The sequence below is a fragment of the Cheilinus undulatus genome, linkage group 21 (assembly GCF_018320785.1).
Source record: "Cheilinus undulatus linkage group 21, ASM1832078v1, whole genome shotgun sequence".
In the NCBI taxonomy this organism is placed as follows: domain Eukaryota; kingdom Metazoa; phylum Chordata; class Actinopteri; order Labriformes; family Labridae; genus Cheilinus; species Cheilinus undulatus.
Window position 1 is genome coordinate 32,175,963 of NC_054885.1, and position 17,872 is coordinate 32,193,834.

General features: G+C 38.6%; 2 protein-coding genes across 2 annotated transcripts in view; both read right to left on the reverse strand.

Annotated features, from left to right (window-relative positions):
- Nucleotides 1-1,720: 1,720 nt before the first annotated feature.
- Nucleotides 1,721-8,055, reverse strand: LOC121503837 (glycerophosphodiester phosphodiesterase 1-like). The gene is made up of 6 exons (XM_041778403.1): nucleotides 7,683-8,055; nucleotides 5,124-5,299; nucleotides 4,661-4,766; nucleotides 4,202-4,294; nucleotides 3,797-4,008; nucleotides 1,721-1,955 (listed from the first exon to the last, which is right to left on the reverse strand). The coding sequence occupies exons 1-6, from the start codon at nucleotides 7,941-7,943 to the stop codon at nucleotides 1,808-1,810; spliced, it is 996 nt and encodes a 331-aa protein (XP_041634337.1). The 5' UTR covers nucleotides 7,944-8,055; the 3' UTR covers nucleotides 1,721-1,807.
- Nucleotides 8,056-9,163: 1,108 nt separating this feature from the next.
- Nucleotides 9,164-17,872, reverse strand: part of LOC121503513 (dynein assembly factor 5, axonemal-like) — a 39,712-nt gene continuing 31,003 nt past the window's right edge. The window contains exons 11-13 of the mRNA XM_041777972.1: nucleotides 15,681-15,837; nucleotides 15,265-15,456; nucleotides 9,164-9,749 (exon numbers count right to left, since the gene is read on the reverse strand). Coding sequence (XP_041633906.1) covers nucleotides 9,595-9,749; nucleotides 15,265-15,456; nucleotides 15,681-15,837 — 504 coding nt within the window. The 3' untranslated portion in view covers nucleotides 9,164-9,594. The remainder of the gene's footprint in view (nucleotides 9,750-15,264; nucleotides 15,457-15,680; nucleotides 15,838-17,872) is intronic.

Here is a 17,872-nt window from a genome sequence, read left to right on the forward strand (position 1 = left end):
AAAATACATTAAAATGCAGAGATATTTGTAAAAATGGCGCAACATTTTTTGCTTGGCTAGCCGGTTAAGGGGGGCCCTTTGTAATATTCTTTCTGGTTACCCAAAATCTTTAGCTATGCCCCTGCTGTCGGCAGACTGTAGCTCTCAGATGCCCCCTCTTGCAGCATGTTACTGTGAGATGTCGCATTTGTCCGTACAGAGATACTCATTAAACTCTAAAAATACAATAGAATTAAACTTTCAGTTAAACTTTCAGGTTAGGCTAAGAGTTAAGGTAAGGGTTAGGATACCAAAAGCTAAACGTTGAAAACCTGACCTCCAAAACATAATTATGAATTGTTTGGTAACGATGAGTTAACAGTCTGCTTACAGGAGAAAACAAAACCAAAAAAAAAAAAACGTGTCATTCATAAAAAACATTCTAACATAGCTTAAGTAGCTATTACTTAAGTAGCTGTGTAAGCTGCATAAGCTATGTAGCTAAAAGAGCTATTAAGCTTAAGCTCATGGATATCTACACTAAGCTACGAGGCTAACGTTAGCTATGTAAGCTATGTGCTATATAAGCAGCTTACATAGCTGTTACCTTTAGCTCAGTTGCTGAAGCTCATGTTGCTAAAGCTATCTAAGCTACATTGGATTACGTGGTAGCATTATCTATGTAGCTAGTTAGCAAACATAGCAAAAGTAAGCCACTATTCGCATATCTACCCCCCTCAAATCAGGTCTGTACACACCTCTGTGTAATTTAAGAAAAAAATCTAAATCTGAAAATATGTTGTACTGGCATATTACGGCACTTATGTTCTGTCAGAGACGGTGTCTCACATTAACAGTCAGCAAGAGGGGGCATCTGTAATCTATGGTCTGAAGCCAGACTGTCTTATAAATGTATTCTACATTAAAATGTTTTGAAGTGTTCTATTTTCACCCAGAGCGCATCTGTGTTTGGCACTATTTTGCAATGCAAACTTCTGCTTCACCTCTATTGCTGTTTTCTGATCAGCTGTTTGAGTCTGCATCTTTGACAAAGACACCTCAACTCTTCTTTTTCTGTTACCGTGTTGAGCAATATTAATTTGAGACCCTGTTTTCATTATGGTGACAGTCATGTATAGATGGCCTAAGGTCTTAAAGGCTTAAATGGACAAGGAACTGGAAAATCATGGCTATCATTGCTTTTTTCCCCAAACTTGTATTTTAATAATTAAGAAGCTTTAAATGTTAATTTTTTTAACGAGTTTGATACTTTCAGGATTTGAATCTCTTATATCTTGAATCCTATGTGTGTATAAGCATGACTTAGCCCAACCATTCAGAGACACGTCTCAGACTAAAGACTGGTTAATTGGGCTGGCTTCTCCAATCAAGGACAATAGCCGATCTCCCAATTAGAAAAAATGATATTTTTGGGTCAGTGGTTAAGGTTAGGGTCAGGGCAAGTCGGAAAGAGAGGGTATAAAGCTGGGTTTCTACTAAAAGTAACTATGACCAGTACCAGGATCTGTTGTTCATGAGAGTAAATGTCCCTACAACCCACTGCTGTAATAGTTAAACCTAAGATCTAAAGACCCCTGAATAGTGGGCAATTTTTTTCTGTTGACTTTGGACTTCCGGTCATGTAGAAATTGCAGCTCCTTGGAAGGACCTTTTGAGAGGCCCTTTAGACCCTGTGTTCTCGATGGACACTTACCAAGTCTTAAAGTCTTTAGTCCATAGGGAAAGTCCCTGTTGAAACTGAATCTAGGTAAAGTCCTGAAAGTGGCCTAAGTAAACGTTTTCTGTATGTGTATGGTTGTGTAATCATTCAGTAAAGAGAGTCACAGTCCTCCAGCAGGCTGTCAGTGATGTAGCTGATCTTCAGCAGGTTTTGGTAGTATTCTTTCTCCACAGCCGTGTTTACAGTCCAGCCCACCACCTCCACACCTCGCTCTGCCCAGTACTGAACATAGTCCCTGAAGAAATGAAAAGTAGTTTAGTGAATATGGAATATTAACTAAAGCTAGACAAGATTAAATTATTTATTTTCAAATGATCTGTGAACTACTTGATTGAAGCAAACATCTATGTCCACTTGTGGGCTCAGAGGGGGGACAGGAGGGGGAAACTGCCCCCCTTGGTGCAGATCGAACAAGTAAAAGATTGACATTTTTTATAATGCAAAACTACTAGTGAAGTGCCACTTTTCTCAGTATGTAAAGCATAACAAGTTCGGATTGAAAACTAAATAGTATGACCCAATACTGCTGTCTGGGTACTGTGGCTTTCTCCAACAGACCAAAAACATGCTCATTATGGTAACATGATCAACAGGTGTCAAGGGTGAACACAGCCTCTTCCCTGATGACAACTTGGGTTGTCTTCAGTTTGCCGTCTTTTGTGTTGCAGGTTTTATGCATTATTTCTACTGACTTGATCACACCAGGTTTATGACATTAATAAATAAACTATATTCCGTCATTCTGAATTCTGTCAGAACAAGAAGAGACAAAGATGGATCTCCTTGTAGCTTCAACCTCCTAAGACCCTGCATGTATACATGAAGACATCATATTTTGGCTTCCTTACAAAATAGTATGAATTTATGCTATTAATTTTTTAAAATCAACGGTCCAGAATGTCAGTTGAAGTTTAAGTAGTTTGCTTGAAATGTTTGGAGAATTTGCTTAGAAGTTTTAACATATTTTCATAAAATTTAAGGAATATTTGTATCTTTTGGAGAGTTTCATTTGAAGTTTTGGGGGTAATTTGCTTCTTGGTTTTTGGCATTTTCATGGAAATTTGGGAAATGTATTTGTAATCTATGGGAATTTGATTTGGATTTGGGGGAATTTGTTTGAATGTTGAGGAATTTTTATGGGAATTTGGGGAAGTTATCTGTAAAATTTTGGGAATTTGCATTTTTTGGGTAGCCTTTAAATTGTCATATAATTTTCATGGATTTTTTAAATGGATGTTAAAGGGATTTTTTGATGAAATTTTAGGGGAATGTTTTTGTAAAGCTTTGGGAATTTTAGAACACATTTTAAGGGAAATTTGCTTCGGGAAACATTGCCTGAAAATAATTAGGAATCTACATGGTATTTGGGGGGAAACTGTCATCAAGATGTTAAGACTTAATGAAAAAGTTAGACTAAAATGTCTGGTGAATATTTGAAGAATCATTTGGGTACTTTTTATAGGATATTTAGAAAATATGTTTTAATATTTTTTACAAAAATTGTAGGCAATTTCTTTGGAACTGAAATGAATTTGTGAAGATTTCAGAATGGAAAACTTCCAAGAAACTAAGAACTTTTTGGAAATTTTCTTCATGCTTGGCCTAAACACGTCTTTGCGGTCCATCGTAAAGAAAAAAGAAAAAAGAAAAAAAAAAAAAAAAAAAAACAAGCAAGAATAATGACTCCACTAATCTCTCTTTATGACTGGCATCATTTTTTGCTGTCTGAAGACTTCCACCTGGCCAACACATTCAAAACATCTGATCTGAAACCTATCAGTACCGTACTTTTTATAGCAACAGCACCTTCTGGAGATTTGCAGACATTGTTATTGGTAAAACCTAATCCCTGTTCAAAAACAAGGCTGGGCTTTAAAGCTTAACAGGACTTTCTTATCCCAAAAAAGTGGGAGGAACTAAAACTGTACTAGAAACAAAAGCTCAGGTCTCAGGAGGTTAAATGAAGCCAACTTATACAAACAAAAGTATCGACACCTCTTAAATCCCATCTGGCACCCTTAAATCCAACTTTTCAGCTGTGCATGTTCATTATAAAGTTATTCTAATATCACCTACAGCGAGATGAAGTCTTTCTGCACAAGGATGGCAGAGATTCCGCACAGCTTCCACAATATGTGGTGGTGGGCCCAGTCCAGTAAGATGTCCAGAATTCCCATCCACACCTGGCCCCATGTGGACAGGCTTTTAGGAGTGCCGTCGTCAAAATGGCTCAGTCTCCAGGGTCGGTGGGTGAGAGCCGTGACCACTCTGGAGTCGGTCTGCCGCATCTGTGGAATACAGGAGATGAGAGGTTGGTAGAGTTACCTTAGAGTCAATGGAAGATTTGGCTTCCCATTCAGATGCAGTCTCATTCAATAAAGGTAAAAACAGCCATCATTTACATAATATAAGCCACTAAACGTTTTGATAGACTCTTGAAGACAAGTATTACTATTTACCTTTATGATCACGTTTTCTTACCTTGTAGATGACTTTTGGCTCAAAGGAACAGACGATGCTGGAGTTGTAAAGGACAGGGAACTTCTTGTACATCTCATGAAGAACCGCTGCTGCCTGAAAAAGAACAAAATATTCAATACATAGAGAGAAATGATGAAAAAAAATCTGTATTTAATTATCTGATTAAATGAGCTTGATCAGAGACTCTGAGAGAAATCAAAGTGTAGCTTTAAGTATTCTATACAGACAGACAACTGCCACTTCTGTTTTGGTGAAAACTGCAGTGTTGTTTAGAGTCTGGGATAGTAACAAACCATCCGGTTACATATCCCTTCTTCCCTCACCCCATCATGCTTAGTCTCTTGGCACTTAAACTCATCTCCTTATCTAGACTTCTCTGGTCATCAGTAACATGAATCTATCTTAAATCCATTTTGTTACTGGTGTAGTCATTGTTAGTAAGGCCAGTATATTTGATACCTTATCAGGTTCACCTCCAACATCAAAGAAGATGGTCAGCTGGTGTTTGATGCACTCCTGCACTGCCTCCTGCAGAGTTGGGACCCGTTCAACACTGAACTTGTCCCTGCAGCAGTAGAAACCACAGTTCTTTGGGCAAAAAGGTTAAATATTTCTGCTGTATCAGGCTTTCATGTTTCAAGCTTTGTCTTAGCTATTTTCACACTTGAATTTCTGACATGAACAAGTGTTGTCATGCTAATTTATTAATATAAAAATAACCAAATCCATTAAACAATCTATTTAAAAAGTAAAGTGGGAAAAAGCAAACTGTTAGAAATAAAATGATCATCCTTCAACTTGAAACTGACTGGTTAAAATCCTCACAGCTTTCCAATAAGGAAGGTCTGATTTCACAGCCAAACCTCCCACTCCTTCCTTTTTTATTAAAGAAAAAAAGATGCAAATTAAAACGGAAGCATACTTTAGCCTGTGTCTGGCAGCAGCATCAAGTCTCTTAAGCTGGACTAGCTGCAGTTTGCTGACTGGTCCAGATCCGTTGGTGGTGCGGTCCACAGTCTCGTCATGCATCAGCACGGCCACTCCATCAGCAGTGAAACTCAAATCCAGCTCCACTCCTGTAGCCCCATTTCTGCTGGCCTAGAGCAGAGAAACATACACAGCTTTACAGGCAAGTGGAAATTTACTATGAAGGGTTAAAAACACTTTTATTTGAGAGATGTCAAGCAAAAGGAGACAAATTAGTCCTTAGATTAATTACAAATAGATAACAGTGAGGATATATTCCTTGTCCTCATGTCTTTAGCTCTACTATATGGTGCTATAAATCATGCAGATACAGTACATGGGGTGACTAAATTCACCCTGAAATATATTATTCAATAAGACAATGACTGCAAAGATGATGCATACATTTAAACGCAAGCTGTGTGTAACTTTAAGGCAGAGACACCAGCAGGTCTTATGAGCTTCCTTCTTTAAAGTAAATGATCTGATCAGGCTGAGCACCAGCGTTGGAACATGAAAGAAGCAATAACTAGTTAAAAGAAGGATGCTGCCTTAAAATATCAGACTGAACCAAGACTAAAAATATCCAAAGACAATGCTGCAAAATATGGAATCGTTTGTACAACGTAACACAAAGAAAACGGCTCTACAATTGACATAAAAGGACTTAAAACTGCCACAAAATGCATACAATGGCACAGTGTTGCTTGACCCAGCTTAACCCCTTTCGACAATGTTTTACACCTGTTTGTTGCCTCATTTAACCCACTTTAAGCCAATTACTGCTACTTTTCAATCCCCTTTCACAACTTTAGCCACTCATTTCTGCCACTTCTGTCCCCTTTTCACCTTTTTGCCACTTTTTAACAACTTTTCAATATTTTTTCTGCCCATTTTGTCCTTTGAACCTGTTTTTGCCACTTTTTCAACCGCTCTTCACCATTTTTTCCACCCATTTTGCCTCTTTTTTCCTTTTTTAACCCATATTTGCCGCTTTATCCAATTTTTCCTTATTTAGCTTATTTTTGCTGCTTTTTAACCACTTTCCCCCCTTTTGTTCCCTTCCTTAACCCATATTTGTTGCTTTATCCATTTTTTCCTAAATTTGCCTAATTTTGTCACTTAAAACCCACTTTTTCCACTTACGCTCACCAGTTTATGAGGCTTTAAAGCCATTTTTGCCTGTGTAAACACTTTGAAACGTTTTTTTTCTGACTGTTATGCCCCTTCGACCTATTTTGGAACTTATAATCCATTTTTGCCACTTTTTACCATTTAGTCTGTTTGTTTTACCCCTTTTGCTCCCTTTCTTAATACATATTTGCTGCTTCATCCAATTTTTCCCACTAATTTTGCCAATTTTGTCACTTTAAACCACTTTTCACGAATTATGTTGGCCAATTTATGAGGCTTTTTGCCTTTATTTTACAATTATTTTATTATTTTTCCTTTAAAGTTACATCATTTTTTTCTACTTTATTCTCTGTTCTTCTGATGTTTTTGCATATCATAATTACCACTGATTAACTTTACAATGGACCATGATATTCCCAGCCTCCATGGCCCCCCCAGCTGGCTGGGCCCCTGAAAGCTCTCCCCTTTATCCCCCCTTATGGGCAGCTTTGATCACTGTGATGGTCTTTTAGGCAGTGAAAAACAGCATTATTTCATAATAGACCAACTCAGAAGTAGATTTAAGAACAGACAATGTGCTTTACATGTCAGTAGTTTGAACAGTAGAATTATTTATCCTGAATGTCTCTTACTCCTGTAAAATTTAGAAATATTTGCACATGGGATACTATGTAAAAGACAAGCTGATTATTACCAATAGTGGATCTGAAAACGTTGGTGCATTGCTGCACTGGTGACAAAAGCAAGGACAGGATGTATCCTGGTCTTTTTTTTATCACTAAGTGCCCAGAAAGAAGAGATAAATAAGAAATCAAATGTGAGCTATAGCCTTCATTTAGCCATCTGAGAGGTAGATAAATGAAGAGAGTAGATGAGAGGTTTGACTGACAGAAGGAGTGACTAACATCATGTGGAGCTACTGCTAAGAGTACAAACACAGCTGACTCAGCACCTTCTGCAGCCTATGTAAAGCAGCAAAACTGTAAGAAAAGGAGAAAATTTGACTTTGAGCTGGGAACTGAATTACATTCATTATGTACATGTGAAAAGATTCATTTTAAGGATAAACTAGAATAAAAGGAACATAACAAGCCCCATAGTCTGATCAAATACAGCCTCTTCCATGTCATTCATTTTACAGTGGATATAGTGCTCTGATTACACTGCAAACACCTTTATTATCAACCTTATTTTCGTGAAAAAAATCCCACGTTTTCCTCATGAAGGCTAGCCCTTTGGTGCTAGAACTCGCATCTCAGGTACGCTGAAAACCCTAGTTTCCTACAGTAATTAAACACAACATTTCAGTGGTCTAAATTTCAGTAGCCCCGACCTTAGCAGATCTAAATTTCACAGCTCCACACAGAAACCTGCATGTCACCTCTCTGATCGCTGCTATCGTGTTCTCCGGAGCATCGTGGCTCCCCCCACGGTGCGCCACCACCGGCACGCCGCCTGTCGGAGCCCGGGGCCGGAGGACGCGGCCTGCCTGGTCCGCCGGCACCGGAGGAAAGCGGAACATGACCATGAAGACGTAGAGGAATGCGGTGAGGAGGGAAGCTCCCGTTGCACTCCTCGTCCCCAGCATCACCAGCAGAAACACCACCGAAAAATAAACCAACTCATCTCCCAGCTGCAGCATGATGGATGGAGGATTATGTCGCGATCACGGTGCAGGGTGAGGACTGATGTGCAGAGAGATGGCATGGATGGAGCCCTGCTGTCAGCACTACATGGTGGAGGAAGAGACACAGATGCTCGTGACTGTGCAGAGGATGGATGTGGGAAAGTGTAGGGGTGCACGATACTGGATTTTGCTGATATCCGATATGCCGATATTTCCAAACTCATAAGCCAGTACTGACATGGGACAGGCCTTTTTCTTCCTTATTATAACTCCTCTCCATACAAGAAGTACTCTTACTTGGACAGCTTTTGACATAAGCACAAAATAAGATTAAAACAATCTTATTGTATTACATGCATCTCTTGTTTTCTTCATGCATCATGCAGCACAATAACCTTTATCTTTATTTACACAAAAAAATCAAACTGTGATAAGAAGGAAAATATTTCCAAAAATGGCCAACATTGTTGTCCACAGTTTGTTACATGCATTTTGGTCTTTGGATTTCTACATCAAACTATCAAGCTGCAGTTTGGTTGTCTGCATCCGGAGGGATGAAAGACTTTGCTGATGTAATGTGTGGAATTGTCCCTTTTCCTGCTCTGTTAATCAACTAGTATGGAGATCTACTTACTTAAGTTGCTGCTGCTGTCATATTTTAAATCTGTTCTTCTCTCCTCCATAGACAGTTTATTGTTTCAGTGCAACTGCTGCAGCGCTCCTCCACCCCAGCCACCTCCATTAAATATCATCAGTGTTCAGGTTCAGCTCCTCATGCATCCTGCATCTCTTCATGGCTCTTCAGTCATCTCATTGGTGTCCATCTTCTCTGTTCCATCCTGCATCCCTTCAGCACCACCTCCAAGACATCTCACCAGTCTCTGGGTCAAGTTCCACAAAAGTCCGCTTCTCATCTTGTCCTACTCCTCCCATCACCACCACCACCAGTGTCGAGACACCACTGGGGGGTATCTTATCCTGCTGTCAGGCTTACTAACTGAAACATAATTTATCTTACTGAACAAAGTTAGACCATAAAAGTCTTGTAAGATTTACTCAATAAATGCTGGAGATGGATCTGCTTCAGAAGTCCACATATTCCCATGCATAAATAAAAGAGAAATACATATAAACAATGCTTTCTACTCACATGGCTGTTTTATAAAAGGTGGCCTGAGATTTAAAATATTTTAATTAATTTTAATCAGTGCATTTAAAAAGGTCAATAGTTTATACAGAAAATGAAAAAGGCTTTTATTTTGAAGGTAAAATCACACAAACCATCTTCTCCCAGGCAGGTATGCACAGAAACATCAAATGAGAACAAAGCAAGAACGTTTTTAAAAAATCAGTGCGTCAAAATTCGGTTTCTTTCCAGACACACATCAGAACAAAAGGGATTCAATAAACAGAAAAGGTAAAAGGTACAGGTGTAAAAAAAAACAAAACAAAACAAAACAAAACATTTTAGAACAAATGGTTAAGGAAACATTCAGGGGTAAAAGGTAAATTAAGAGTAAAAAAAAGTACAAAACAAGGCTAAACTCCATTCATATTAATTTTCAATATAATTTAAGGATGAAAGCTCCTTTGAATTAACATGTTATCTCATCAGTGCCTTAATCTAAGGCACATTTTTTTTCTTTTTTTTTTTAGGTGGTTTCAGTCACTCGGGACACTCTGCTAAAGTTTCTGTTTTCAGAGAGCTGATGTGCTGGAGCAGCTGGTCACAGTACACAGGACTCCGGTGCTTGTCTCTCACTGATTCTACCTCCCTCTTGAGGAGTGCCGGGTGGACTGAGCTGCCCTTCTTCAGGATCTCTGGACATGTAAACAGAAACAAAAGAAACAACACAGGATAGGAGTCAGCAATCTTGATACTCCAATTAGGAAGATTTAAATAACTGCAGAAATACCAAAAATGTTTAAAAAGAGCCTCACTTGTTGTTAGTGTATATTTAGTAGTTTTGACAAGTGCAGACATGAGATTTTTATTGATCTTATTATTCAACTCTTTTAAGAGGGCCAATAAGCAAAAAATCCAACTTTTTTGTTGGGACCAGCCATGTAGGAAACAGAGATTTGGCCTACATGAAGACTGAGCTGTAGTTTGGAGGTAGTTTGAAATTTTACCGACAATAGCTTATAAAAACCAAGGGACTCATCAACCCAGGATCCTTTGCAGCATTTCACATTGAGTTGTGAAAAGGACTCATTCTCATCTATGATAGGAGGAGGCCCCAAGACTAGAAAAGCTTTCATGACCCTCTCCTCTTCACCACACCATCGCCTGCACAGCAGAAGACTACTGTTTGCTTGGTGTTTTCAGCTTCACCGAAAAGTTTGGCACAGTCAGCAACTGGCCAGTCGAGTAAAAAGAGTTTTCTTCCTTCCTTTGACATCTGGACAGAAGTTCTGCAGAAACGCTTATGATATCTGAAGAACATGCAACTCTTCTCCTGCCACTTGAAGGATGATGCAAGGTCTGTTACCATCCTAAAGTTGATTCTTGGCACCACAAGACTTTTCACTTGCTGAAGACATACCAACCGGTGGAAGAAACATTAATAGACTGACCTAAGCTTACTCCTGGACTTGGTTGGACATCAGACCTTGATCACAAGTGATCACAAGTAAAAGGCTTTGTTTGGGCAGAAATCGCTATAGAAAGTGTTATATGTGCATCTATCGATAGCTGCATTTGTTGTCTTGTTGTCTCTGCTTATGTGTTGTTGACTTATTTTGCTGTGCCCGTCTATGTCCAGTACAGTGTCTTCACATACACAAATACTAGTGTGACTGCAGTAGAATCGAAGTCCAGCCACTGAGTGTCTGTGTGATGAAGTTTCCACACTGAGTTTGTAGCTTAGAGCTGAAGTTCTTTCTTTGCTGCACGGCTACCTTGCTCTCAGTCCACGTCCCACGTCCAACCACATAATTATGATAATAATGATTATTAGGACACTCCAGTGGTGTAAATTTAAAGTAGTTGACAGGTACTCCATAAATACTTGCATATAACTTTACTCCACCTGATTCAAGAGCCAAAAATACTGCTAAAAATACTAACACTACAGCTGTTTAAATATTATGTTATGGGATGTTGACAAACTGATATCTTGCTTGGTCTCAGGTCCAAACTGCACCAAAATTCCTTGAATAATTTGAGAGGTTTTTCATGTTAAAATTGGTCAGAATTCTAGAAATTCAGAAATGGGATGTGATTTGTTACTAAGGAAGTGGTAGTGGGTCTTGAGTCTTCATAAATTGAGAACCACTGCTCTATAAAATACAAAGTGGTTGGAAATGTTTTTTTTTTAATAAAAAAAGTTTTAAAAGAGCAGTGAAGGAATCATAGTTAACGATAGATCTTAATTTTTTTTTTTTTCTAGCCTAGTCGATGAAAAACAGGTGTTCTATCAAAATTAAGAAGGCAGACAGGACATCAGCAGATGGCATAAATGAACTAATACCGCCACTCTATGTGCAAGTAACATTTTCTTCCACTGAGAGGCGCTGTTTCTCTTTTCATATCTTTTCCTCCATCACTTTCACACCTTCTGCTGATTTTCAGAGCATATTGAGTTACTTGAAAGCTGTCAGTGGGAAATAACTTTGAACTTGCTAAGAAAAAGTGGTGACATGCCGTCACTCTGGTTGAGATAGCTCATGTAAACTCATCATCTGATACCCGCCTTTGTTCTTCAAGGAAATGGAGGGGAATTTTAGATTCTGTGTACACTGTACTCAGATAGGGTGGAGATGGGGTGGGGGAGTGGGACTTTGAATTAAAGGAGAACAAAGATGACTTGTAAGAAGTGAGTTATTGCCATGCCAACAGTCTGTGTGATTGAGCAGGTAGCAGCCGTGCTGCCAGGACGGTGGGATTATCAGGGTGGAGGACAGGAAGAGAGGGAGATGAGAGGCGCTGTCCGTCATGCTGTCAGGACATGCTGCAGACATCAAGCCACTTCACAGATATGCTTTTGAAATCCTAGAAGCATAAGAATGGGATCAACTTTGAGAGGAACAAAGAGATGGAGAAGAAGAAAGAGAGAGAGGGGGAAAAGACAGCCTCAAACAGCGCCATGCATGAGAGTGAGGAATGCTTCCACATTTGTGGTGCAGGCGGTTGAGGGTGCTGTCAGATACAGACGATCACTCAGCAAGATGTGAGGTCATCTCATTTCACAAAGACTCCGATCTTTCTAAGAACCCACTGTACTACATGGGGAGCAAACTTTAAAGATCTGGTCTTTATACAAAGGCTATTATTTGTATTATTACTTGGCATGGTTCTGGCATGCCAGCATACTCCATGTGTGGGCTGATAAACAGTCATAATGCACTCCTGCTGTTAGTGATTAGAACATTTTTAGAGCTGATATAAAGATTTGGATGAAGAACTGTTGCCATCACTCTCACTTAACATCAACATAGATAACTGTGCTTGCCTTGTAACAGATTTGTTCCCACAGGGTAATGTAAATTTTTGATTGTTTCATCATCAAATTCCAAAAAAAAATCTTATTGACATTTCCCAATAATCCATAAGTTCTTTACTTTTTTATGGCTCTCAGGCAAATTGCAAATGCTCCTACTAAGATGAAGCTCTTTAATAATGGATTCTAAGTTAGAGTTTAGATACTTTATTAAACAACTCCCATAATAGCAGACTTGGTGATGTAATGAAAGACCGCCTGTAGTGGGGATAAAGGGGAGAGCTTTCTGGGACACTGCCAAATGGGAGGCCCATGGAGGTCAGGAAAATCATGGTCCATTGTAAATCTGATCTATGTTATCACTGTGTGATAGCCATATTTTATTTCTAACCTGAATAAGAAATCACTCTTCAAAGCAACAAATCTGAATTTCATTCATTAATGCTGCAGAACAATAAAGTATGTTTTTTTGAGATTAAGCCCCTTTTCTTAAAACAGAATTAACTTTTTATAGTTCATGTTGATGGACACAATGAATCAAACCACTTTAAAAAGTAATGTCAGAGTTCAGGATTTCAAAAAATAAAGTAGAAGGAACTGTGAGAATTGCAATGAAAAAGAAATTCAGTGACAAAAATTGGCAATAACTAGTTAAAATTGGTTAAATTCTGCAAAAAAGTGGCAAAATTGGGTTAAAAGTGGACGAAAAGAGGCAAAACTTGATTTAAAGTGGCAATAATGGGTTAAATGTGGAAAAAAGAGGCAACACTTGGTTTAAAATGGCAAAAAGTAACAAAAATGAGTTTGCACTGATTATTAAAAAAGTGGCAATCTTGGTTAAAAATGTGGCAATGGGTTAAAAGTGATAAAAATTAGTTTTAAATTGTTTAAGTTAAAAAAAAAGTGCCAATGGGTTAAAAGTGATAAAATTAGTTTAAATTGTTTTGGTTAAAAAAATGTGGCAATGGGTTAAAAGTGATAAAAATTGGTTTAAATTGTTTTGGATAAGTGGCAACATTGGTTTAATGTGTCAAAAGGAGGTTGATATTGGCAAATGGGTCAAATGTGGAAGAAAAGTGGCAAAACTTGGTTTAAAGTCACAACAAATTTGTGAAAATGGGTCAAAAGAGACCAGAGTGAACATAAGAGGTTAAGTAGCAGAAAAGAGGCTAAAACTGGAAAAACAGCAGCTACAATGGGCTGAAAGTGGCAAAACTTGGTAAAGAATTGAAAATGGGTATAAAAAGTGCCAAAAAACAGGGTGAAAATGTGTTAAAAAAGTGGCACAATTAAACATTTTCAGCATCAGACCCAATAATAGCTTGACACACCTTTCTCCCACAAAATGAGGTAACCGTTAGCCAGGATGCTAGCACCAATGCCGCTGGTCCAACAAACATGCCTTGACATCATAAATAAAACTTAACAAGAGAAGACTCAAGTTGAGGTGTTTGCAGACCCTAGTAAAATTAACAACAGACTTCTTTGTTATGTTTAGTCTTGTACTGGAGCTTGTCAAATTATCAGTGGAATAATGTGGCTCACTGATGTGCTTTTAACAAATAGTTTTCGGACAATATAAAAGCTCAGTGGCACAAAGTACTGAGATATATAGGGCATTGGCATAAAAATGAGACTGATCATGATTATCCAGCTGATGTAGTTTTAAACTTTAAATGAGATTTGTGATTGGAAAATTAAAACTACATAATTTGTTCGTAATATTGCATATTAAATGTAGCGTGGGAGAGGAAAGGTCAAAATGATCCATTTTTTAACTATAATGAACAAGAATTTCAGACTACTTTGTGTACACAACCCACAAACTCACTCAACTACATGAAATACAGACATACAGTATGTATGATATTCTGCCTCCTGCAGTCAATTTCACAGACACCCAATAACCAGTGGCAACAACAAAATTGCTTTTCATTCTTGGACATGTTTCAAAAGCGCTCTTGCAGGGATAGAATTCATGGTATGGAAGCTATTGCTACATCTGCTTTGAGCGTGAATACTCTGTCTTCGTTTTTATATTTTATCTCTTCTCCTCCATGTCTAGTCATATCAAGATGAGAGATCCCTCAGAGAGGCCTCACAGCACTGGCTAAGGCATCAGTGCTCACCTGCTTCCTGTCAGAAGTAATGACAGCTTACATGTATGAGAGTGGGAGAGAGCGAAAGTCCAGAAGATCTGAGCCCATTTCACTCAGATTTTCCACTGATGCATCAGTGAAGCAACATTTGGAAACTGCTACAGACTCACTGGTTATAGAGGAGGACAATAGACAGATAGATGAAGAGTGGTGAGAGTAAGCATGGAGGGGTTGTAGGGCAGATGTGGAAAGGTGGTAAGGAGAAGGCGTGCACATGTGGTTGTGATTAAATGCAGCTGTCCTGGGTGTTAGGGAGAACACAGGTGAAGATGCAGAAATTTGACCAATTCACCCCAGGTGATCTGGCAGGGAAGCTTTACAGATATTGATGCTCAAAATTCAACCCATGAAATATGTCTCAGGTCCATATCTGGGTTTGGCAACCCTCACTGCTGAAAAAGGAAGCTGATGCAAAAGTTCAAATAACTGCAGTTCCTCAAGTGTTTGTAATAGCACTGGCATCTCTATGAAGTAGGTTATTTCTTTTGTACAACTGTTGCCTAAAATGCATAGTAATCAAAATGTAAACAGTGGCACTTCTGACATCCACTGTAGTGAATGATATCCTAAAAGTGTCAGCAAAAGGTCTAGACCTGGTCCTTTTTTCTATGATTCAGTTAATTTCGTCAACAAAACATTTAAAAGAAATGCAGTTCCACATGTGAAGGCCCACTTCCATCAGCCAGCTTTTATCACCTCTGAGGTTCCAGGTTTAGGCACCCCACCCATGCTCACCTAGCACGTTGCCCTGCACTGAATCATCGGGATCATCCAGGTGCAGGAGAAGCTGCTGGAAGAGGAGCTGCAGATGAGCGGTGTAAAAGTCCCGATTGTAGTCTTTGGTCACGCTGGACAGCCACAGCCCAAGGGCCTGAAGAGCTACGCTGCGCACCTCCTCGCTGCTGTCATCCAAATGCTTCACCAGTTCTGTGGAGAGAAGACACCAATGAATAAAAAATAATTCAAAACATTAGGCTTGACTAAGAGAATACATGCTTTCATTACAGCCAGCATGGCAATATCAAATGCACAGATTAGGACATGCTGTTATACAGAATTTCTGGGCATATACTGTATGTAAATGTAATATGTAAATTTCATTGTGCAGTGTTGCAAGTACAGTGCATTTATTTTAATCTAGTGTCTTTTACCAGGGTAGATTTTGTTGAGGGCCTCAGGGTGCAGACTGGTTCCTGCAAGTTTAAGTATGCTGGACAGAGAACGATGAGCAAACAGTCTACCCATCTGAGAGTCTTCATCTAAAGCAGACAACAAGAGGGGCAGCAGCTTTTCCTCCAGACACAGCAGCTGCACACATAAAAGGCCAGAGAACAAATCTGTTAAATGTCACATGACAAAAGCTTCTCACTCTTTAAAGAGAGCAAATAAAAGACATGGAAGTTTATATAAAGAGTATGATTCATACAAAGAAATTTAAAGTTTTTTTTTTAAGTTAAAAGCAAAAATACATCAAAATTAAATATATTAACATATACAATATAAAGAAATGAGCAAAATCAAAAACATAAAATATTAAATAAGGCTGTCAAGATTAATCAAATTTATTGTGATTAACTAAGATCCATACCCAGTGCATTCATTTTCAAAGTAGTGATTAATTGCATGCTTTAGTGACCCTTTTAACACACTGTAGTCTCCAATATATCTACGTGTAGCCACAGTGATGTAAAACAAGTCCACCACTTCTCCTTAAAGTCTCATTTCACTTTTAAAAACACACACAGACAGCTTAGTGGACAAGTGAAAAGCCAACTGCATTTTGTGCTATTAAATATTTACCTTTTCTTCCATTTTTCTTTCTAATCCATAACAAGTTCCTTTTCCTGTGGTTAAGTTCATGTTATAATAATCTACGTTTTACCTATAAAAGCAGCTCTGTATCCAAACAGGAAGTCAATTACCCATGGCTTAAGACAGTAATTCTGAGATTAATTAAAACATTTAACTTTTTGACAGCCCTATTAATAAAATATTCTCAAGCTGTGAATTTGCTCTGTGTGCCTTACACTGTAACAATGCTCTGAAGTCCCTGACCACAGAGCCCAAAATTTCAGACTGACACGGATTCACCTGTTGGTCTTGCCTATTTTAAACAGATCAATTTGACAATCCACCATACAATGTCTTCTGGAGGATTTAGGCTTAAGGGATGCTTCAACATTTTGGCAAATTCGCCCATTGCCATAATTCCTATAGTCTTAGTAACAGGGCCGTTTCCTTTAGTTGTCAGTGCAAGCTGTTTCTAGATCTAGGGGGACCGTTAAACCAGCTGCACCGCGAACGCTATGTTAGAAGACGGAATTTTTGCTTTCCCTCATCAAACTCATCAAATACACAATCCAAGAACTCCAAAAATGCTCTCGTGGACAAGTTGTGATATGTAACATTAGGACACATGAAGCAAATACTTGGAACTATTTCTTGAGTGAACCACTGGGCAAAGTGACACAGTGCAGCAGCCATGTCTGGAGTGTAGTTCCGGCTTTGCATTTAACTTTAAAACATCTCCGTCTCCTAATGCTCCATGATTATTTCATAGCGTGGTGAATGTACAGGTCACAACTTGTCCACAAGAGCGTTTTGGAATTGTTGGATTGTGTATTTGATGAATTTGATGACGGAAAGCAAAAATTGCGCCTGCTAACATAGCGTTCGCGATGCAGCTGGTTTAACGGTCCCCCCCAAATCTAGAAACAGCTTGCACCGACAACTAAAGGAAACAGACCTAATTACTAAGACTATAGGAATTATGGCAATAGGCGAATTTGCCAAAATGTTGAAGTATCCCTTTAAGGTTGCTTTGTCTGGGACAGCCCTAAGATGCCTTAAAACCCCTCTGCAGGGCTGCTATGGTGGAAAAGCACATTTACACTCCTTAACGTTGACACCTCAACAGTTAGAAATGAAATGCTCTCAACATAACTCTCATATGTGATTCATCCCAATATTTTTAAATAATTATTTTATAATTCTATTAGCTATTTTTGTTTTACCTTTTTAATTTAATAAGTACCTATAACTGTGTGACAGGTTTGTTGATAGTAGTGAACGATTATTTTAAGTAACCAGCTCTGCAAGCACAAAAGAATTTTGCTTGTTTCTACCAAGCAGCCTGGTTTGGGTCAGTACAGTTTGGCAGTCTGGAACAGTGCACCCTGGTATTGTTTGCATTTCCACAGCCAATGTCCATCCAGCATTTGTCATAGTGATTAGAATTCTGTCTTTTTTTAAAGATCCAGATCCTTTGGCTTAGCTTACAGTCATTATTTTAGCTTCCAAACAACCCCTTCTTTTAGTCTGCTCTTAGAAATGGCTTGTTTAT